Here is a 7,519-nt window from a genome sequence, read left to right on the forward strand (position 1 = left end):
ATCATATGGAATGTAGCTCATTTGATGATATATACTAGACACTATGTATAAAATTATTATATTAGATTTTATAATAAATTCAGTTTATTTTATTTTTTATGCTGATCGGTTGTTTACCATGTGATATATAGATGACTAAGGAATGGACATAAAGTTTCGTCTATTTATAAAATAAAATTTCACATTAAAAATTTGATTATAAGGTGTCATTAGTATTGTGATGCACGGAAGGTTGCGTGTTAATTGATAATACATTTATTGTCATGATTCACATTGCTAATTATTTTATAATCAGGTATGTAGTATATATATCCTAGAAGTAATTAAGTTTTTAAATATGGATCCATATCCCAGTTTTTCAATTATCAAATCCAAAAAAAAATTTATTAAAAATTTTTGAAATATTTTAATAATTAAAAAAATAAAGATGCTTGTATTAGGTTAGGACAAATGAGAGAATATTGTAATTTATTCGATTAAGCCTCATTCGGATGTGGCCCACGTGAATATGCTTTAAAATTTATTTTAGTTGGTTTAATTAATCTAAATTCTGACTAAAGATAAGCTTTTAATAAAATGATAAGGATATACTTGATGATTATTGTGATAAAATTAACCTATACACAACCATTCTGAATAATATATATCTTCTAATCTTAATGATTGATTAAGATATTGTCTCTAATGGGCGAGGCATGTTATATAACGACATCTCTTAATTATGGATTTGGTCCCCAACTCACTCGAGAACTTATGAGGTCTTTTTTATCGAAAATTTTTGGAGTTGGGATTGAGAAACTAAGATGTTGCTTGATGATAGCAACAGACATATCTGGCTTAGTTTTTTTTGTAATTGCAGATTGATTCAACAGACTGATGGGGGAAATCCTAAATTCGATACACTGATAGGAGAAATGTTAAACGGCATCGATAACTTTGCCTTCATGTAAGTTTGATTACCCTATAAATTTCTAATAAAAGGAAGAAGGTTTTAAGCATGGCGATCACGAATGAAGATGACGGAATCTATATTGCTAAACTCTTATTTGTATGCATCAAAAATAATAACCAATGCATGTTTGCGCGGTTTTAATCTCGTGGACGTAGTGACCAAGCAATATTCTAGACAATCCAAGCAACATTAAGCCTTCAAGAAGTGGAAATTTGGTTAGGTGCTCTTGCATCCGAAATTGTAGTGACATCATCAACAGCATATCTATCATTTGAAGACTGGACACCCCTCGACAACTATATCTGGTTCGGTAGGGCATGTGGCTAGAGGACAATGATCATCTACCGCCAATCCCCACCAGCTGATCCCATATACGTTTTGAACCTGAAGGATGCTTGCTAGAACAGCCACAAAAGCAGCTCCAATGTCAAGCGCAGAGGATAAAACATAGTTGTACCTAGCCCACCATCCTTTGTACTTCTTAAAAACAACGTAGTTGAAAATTGTGCCAACTACGATCCACGGCCAGATGTTAACTGCAGAAGCAGGAGGCATTACGGCACCAACGGAAAATATGACCGGCATATGGATGAGCTGAATCCACTTCTTTTCCGGATACATTTGTGATAGGATCCACACCGGCACTGGTGCAAGTAATCCAATAATGAAGAAGACAAAAATCATAGAGTATGTGCCTGAAGGATAGAATAATTTTTGTGGTCCGACAAGTCCCCCATGTGACTCCGACGGTGAAAGCTATGCGTTCACCAGGGCACGTCCATGGGTTTCCTTCGGGTAGTCTTTCTCGATCACATACAGGATCGGTCCTGGGACAGGTCAAACTAAGCGACCATCCCAGACCCAAGGCCTAGACCTTGATGTTCCAATAGGATATAAAGATGGCTTTCTACAATATTATAACAAGAAAAATAATTAAATAGGTTAATGATGGGTTTTATACACTGCTTAACGAATATATCTATAAAAAATTATTGTACGTAGATTAATTTTTTAATGATAATTAATATTTAAAATTTATTAATTTTTAATAAAGAAGATCCCATTTTTTTATTTAGCCCTAGGTCTAAAAAATGTCAGGACCGGCCCTGATCACATATATGCGGAATCGAGCTAAAAATCCACCACCCTGTCCCAAAGTTAGCAGCCACTGACAATGCTGTGCCGATAATCTGTTTAGAAATTAGATAATTGGTACGTAAGATCGTATATTAGAAATTAAGTATTTCTTCGATCATTACCTTTTTCTCCATTTGTGGTGTTTCTCCATTAATTGAGTGGGATATATCATCATGCAGAGCCATGGTTTTGTACAGTTTACCTGAATGAGGAACATCGATTTTGGAGGAATCTTCATGTAATGGCCTAGCTTGAAAGAAGAAAGTGCATCGGTAGCTGTGCTGACGGCAAGCGTGCCATAAATCTTAAATGCCATGTTTGCAATTGGCTTGCCTGGACTAAGATATCCAACGAGCATTTCGGAAAATACATGAACCGGCATGCTCTACATCAAAGCTCAAACAAGTTAAAAAGGATGTACATAATGGCTCTCTTTAACAAAGAATATGTGAATTAATAAATCCTCCTATATAAACAAAGTTTTGGGAAAATTGTGATATGCTGATTGATCTTGATTTACGGTTAAAACAAAGTTCACCATGTCACATGATTAACTACGGCATAATATTTCAATCTGAAAGGAAAGTGATGAATCCATTTTACCGTATTTGTAGTAGCGGTGAGAACAGCATTTGGAAATAGTAGAATGGAAATCATAGCAAATACTATCAAAAATCCCCAGGAAAAAAGTTGGACTTGTTCATTGAATGCTTGACAAGTTAATATTGCTAAACCGGCCATTGAAAACAAGACCAAATAAAACCACCATTGAGGAATAGATTCATAATTTTGTTTCATTAGTCTAGAGTGAATGTCTTCTTCTTTTCCTTCGTATGCCTTCTTAACTTGGTTCCACATTGATCTAGCAAGGCACAAAGATGCAATTAGTCATCACAAATTAAAAAGATGGAAACATATCCTAAAACCTTTTAGCCTGAGCTTGCAAAATGTAGGATCATGAGATGGGAAATAGATAATAAATGAGTTCGCAATATACAATGAAAGAAATTTCTTTATCTAAAGTTATATGTAAACAAGAAAATTAACCACAGTTTCAAGAAGAATGCATGAGACTCACCGCCCATGGTAGAGAGCCAAGTGAGAAATACTCGATGTTAAACAAGCAAAGGAGAACCCATAAGAATATGGGTAGAAGACGCTCAAATAGAGCTTGGAGTAGTTATTATATGCTGCTTCATCAAGCTGTAGCTTCTCATCTATAATACGTGAAATATTATATTTCTGTCCATCAGCATCAAACATCTCTTGGGAGAAAATTGGAAACCTCTTGGCACTATATGCATTGGTCCAATATGATATGGGCGCAATGACATAGAGTTTTATGACAAAGCCGATGAACATGTTACAGATCACAAACATTGGTGTGGCTAGTGGAGATCCATAGTAGCTTGTTGTGGTCATCCAATCAAGGGCGAATGATCCCAGCCCGAGCCCTTTCTGTCCAGAACCAATTTGTTGTGCGGTCACCGAGTCCTTCCATATCCAGCAAATAAATGATAAAGCAGTGATAGAAGGGAAGAAGTAAATTGGACTATATGGTATGCAAAACTTGAAACTGCAACTATGAGGAAGAACTGGAGTCTTGTCAGCTGACCCTTGGGTCTTTTCTCTGTCACATGAATTGCTCTGGATATATCAAAAGAAAGATGATGCTTTTTATTTGCATAATATGAGAGAAAGAAAGAGGCAACACTGCCTGTCAATGGACAGAAGAGAAAGACAAGGTGGACATGAATCTCAGAATACCTATAGAAAGACACGTCCACAAGAGTTCCAGGCCACCACATGTAGGAGTTATGCACTAGGAAATTAGTGCAAATACCAGCAAACCCATATCCAAGAAACTATGCATGAAAGACGAGGGAAAGTGATTTATGAGTAACATAATTCATTTATCATCAAATATTTTTAGCAAAAGTTATGAAAAGACACCAAAACAATCATGCAAATGTCCAAGAGAAGGACTTTCCGACAACTAACAATAGCAAGTTAGTACCAAACCACTAAGTTTCTTTGGTAGCATAAATAAAAGCAATGAAATTTTAATTGTAATGAAAGCTTTATGTAATTTTTTTCTCATACACTTCTCGGGTATTTGGTCCCTTTTAATATTGGTGATAGATTTTAATATCACTAAGAGATTTCTAAAAATGAATCCCTCTCTAATATAATTTTATTTTTAAAAATATCTTATTAGCACCAAAGGATTTATCCTTGGTAAATCTCCGAGGGATAGAACTTTTTTTATAAATTCTTTGGTGAAAATAATGAAATAATCACTCACTGATAATTCCTTACAAATTACTAAAGGATTTTCAAGGGATTTACCCAGGACAATAAATCCGTTGCAAATCACTCAAACATTTCTCAGTGAAACTAATTTGAATGCAACTTAACATCCCTTGAAAATTCTTATCTAATCACTTAATGATTTTTGAGGGATAGATCCCTTAGTGATAACTCTTGGTAAAAGACTGATTTTCGGTAGTATTTCTTGTGAGAAGGATAGTGAGAGAGGAATGAAATCAAGAATTGATTCTGCCAGCGCAAGTCTCAGTTCATCAAGTTAATTAAATTGTTTCATGCGCTTGCATATGAATAGACATTTTAAATACATAAATTAGGCTACGTTACCTGATGTTTTCTTATTCTCTTTTATTTTCTTTGTGCTTTTATTCCTTTTTTGAGCAAATTAGCAGTAGTTCTGCCAGGTTTCATGATGCTACTTTTGCATTCTTTTTTGAGAATACAAGGTTATTCACTCCCACTCGATTTGAACCTAGGATCTCTCACTTGGGCAGATGGGTACCTACAAAACTACTAATTGCCAGCGACTTATTCTTGTATTCTCATATCTCTCTATTTTTGACCTTTCAAAGATCATCTTGAATGATTAATGAACACTGTCTGAGCATGTATCATGTTTTCTTTTGCTAGCTATCCAAGAATCATTTAAGAACAAGATGTGCAATTACAAAATCATGCACAATGTTGACCTTGAGAAAAATACATTGTTGATAATTTTTAAGCAAATCTTCTCAAGGATTAATAGAATTACTTGTTCTTTTGGTGACTTGGTTTTGTTCCTAGTTACTATAGACTGATTTAAGTAGTTCTAGTGACAGCGTTTGATATATCAGAGCAAAAGGAACACGAAAACCATCAGAATGAACCACCAGAAAGACACACTTCCTATTTGCATAGAGCTAGCATTGGTCCCTGTAATAGGGATGCAATACATAAATTTGTTCCACAATGGACTGAAATTTATGAGATAGAATCAATTAGAAGCTCACTATAGTCGTTCTCATTCTATAGATTACATAGTATTTTTGGAGAAAAAGATGCTAAAATATTTAGATTTTATTAGATTTTTCCTATAGAGAACAAAGATGACATGATTTGGTTTATTTCTTCTTCTTCCTGCTTAGGAGCAGGGTGGGAGTAATATGGCAGCATCGAATCTCTGAATGAGATGTCTCATCACTTAATATAAAATGTTGAGGTCTTTAGTTGAATTATGTACACTAATAAAGTATTGACGAAAAATAACTGAAGGATAATAAGCAGATCTGAAAACATTGAAACCACTAGAAAATACTAAAAGAACTTTGCAAGCACCAGTTCGATATTATTTTGCACATAATCTCAGTTCAATATTCTAATACTACTCTATATAAGCAACGAAAGATGTGAGAACTGAGTGTTGGATTTATTGTTTGTAATCAATAATCATGGAAAGCATTAGAATACACATAGTAAGGCCATCTAAATAGAAATGCCATAAATAAGAAACATAAAATTAAATGGTGCAGAAGCATATATTATCATCATAGTCAAATCTTTCCCACAAAAATAGGGATAACTGTGGAGCGCAACCTTATTTCACGAAGGCACTATTGATTTTCGGGGCACTATTGCGCCAAAATTTCTTATCAAGAAGTTTAAAACTGTACTAGCCTCTCCACAAAAGCCTACCAGGTTGGCTGGTGAGTTCAAAAATCAACTTACTTTGGTGGTGGTCTTGGTCCATCAACCAATGAACAACCCTGCAGAAGTTCCTAAATTTCATAAAAGGGTCTAGTGGATAGAATGTGATGATTAGAAACACAAGATTTGATACAAAATAAGTGGATTCATCGTTTTTTAAGCAGAAACGATAGATCAGGTAATCAAATTGAAGAAATAATTTCACATAATATAATCAGCAATGTATTCTGGTTCAGGCTTTACTGTCTGTTTGGATGCGCAGGAAGAATAACTATGAGACCATTTTGTTATATAGATAGATAGATAGACAGATGTACGTATGCATGTATGTCTGTATGTGTGTATACATGTTATGTGTGTGTGTATATGTATATAATAAAAAGATGTTGCAATCTTATGCATACTCCTCTGGCATTGAAACAGGCCATCATTTTAATTACAACCAAACATGATTATATCTATGGAAGCAGTTCACCTGAGTCGCCATCACCACGAGAAAAGCTGGCAAGGGTCGAACAGTCCTATGGTAGAAAGCCTTCACTACGGTCACAAGCTCAAAGCCGAAGGGCGCAATCGTGCCAGCACCGGTCAGCATGGAGAGCAGGCAATGCTCTTTCATGTTGAAAGGCCCTGGGTTCAGCGAGAACGACCATGGCGTCCCGGTACCCTCATCTGCTTTCTGGGTATCCTGTTGGCCATCAACTGGTAAGTACAGCGGTGACTGGCGATATAAGAGGAATTGGTTCATCACGGAAAGGATGATACAGCAGGGGATCCCCAGAACCCATGTCGGAATGTCAAGACCGGTAGCGTGTTATCATCGGTGGGCGGCACCGTCAGCCTCACCTCCTCGACGGGGGAATCGTTAATCACATCTGAAAATTATGGTCAGTTTTTTACCATCGCCTGAAGTTACAGAGATCGAGATTGAAGGAAAAAGACATGGACATGAGAAGTTACCGCTGCGATCCATTACTTCTTTTTCTGCCATGGAGGTTCGGCTAGGTGAGATGTGGCGTAGATTTGGCGTGTTCTTCGATTTTTTTTTTTTTTCTTTTGCCTTTCTTTTTCAAGAATAAACTATTTAGGGATTTTATTGAACGTGCGACGAACTTTCCAAACTGGAGAGTAAAGACGGAGGGTTTATCCGCACGAACAAGTCAAATTTTGGCAAGAATGCAGCGGGCATATGCAGTGTATATGGATTGGTTGTATTTCCAAGTGAGGCATCACGGTAATTTATTGGGATTGCAGTATTTCCTAAAAGATAGTATATATTGCAGATCCTCTCCCGCCCTATTTTCAGGAAATTCCTACAATCACGGCATGTGGCAGATTTTTTATTTATGTTGCAACTTGATTGATTTTAAATTTTTTAAAGAATCCGGTTTTGTGAGACGGCCTGGCTGCTAAAATGGC

At 35.9% G+C, this 7,519-nt stretch overlaps 1 protein-coding gene across 1 annotated transcript; it reads right to left on the minus strand.

Annotated features, from left to right (window-relative positions):
* Positions 1-1,219: 1,219 nt before the first annotated feature.
* Positions 1,220-6,848, minus strand: LOC140855311 (oligopeptide transporter 5-like). The gene is made up of 6 exons (XM_073251186.1): positions 6,576-6,848; positions 3,168-3,736; positions 2,693-2,951; positions 2,292-2,474; positions 2,067-2,142; positions 1,220-1,596 (listed from the first exon to the last, which is right to left on the minus strand). The coding sequence occupies exons 1-6, from the start codon at positions 6,846-6,848 to the stop codon at positions 1,220-1,222; spliced, it is 1,737 nt and encodes a 578-aa protein (XP_073107287.1).
* Positions 6,849-7,519: the final 671 nt, after the last annotated feature.

The sequence above is a fragment of the Elaeis guineensis genome, chromosome 2, assembly GCF_000442705.2.
Source record: "Elaeis guineensis isolate ETL-2024a chromosome 2, EG11, whole genome shotgun sequence".
Lineage (NCBI taxonomy): Eukaryota > Viridiplantae > Streptophyta > Magnoliopsida > Arecales > Arecaceae > Elaeis > Elaeis guineensis.

Excerpts from the sequence above, each read along its gene's own strand:
- LOC140855311 (XM_073251186.1), bottom strand. The coding sequence starts at position 6,848 with ATGAACCAATTCCTCTTATATCGCCAGTCACCGCTGTACTTACCAGTT. Across the intron at positions 2,143-2,291 it reads AATCGATGTTCCTCATTCAG|ATTATCGGCACAGCATTGTC; the intron begins GTAAACTGTACA and ends ATTTCTAAACAG. Across the intron at positions 1,597-2,066 it reads TAGCTCGATTCCGCATATAT|TGCCGGTGTGGATCCTATCA; the intron begins GTGATCAGGGCC and ends TACTTGCACCAG.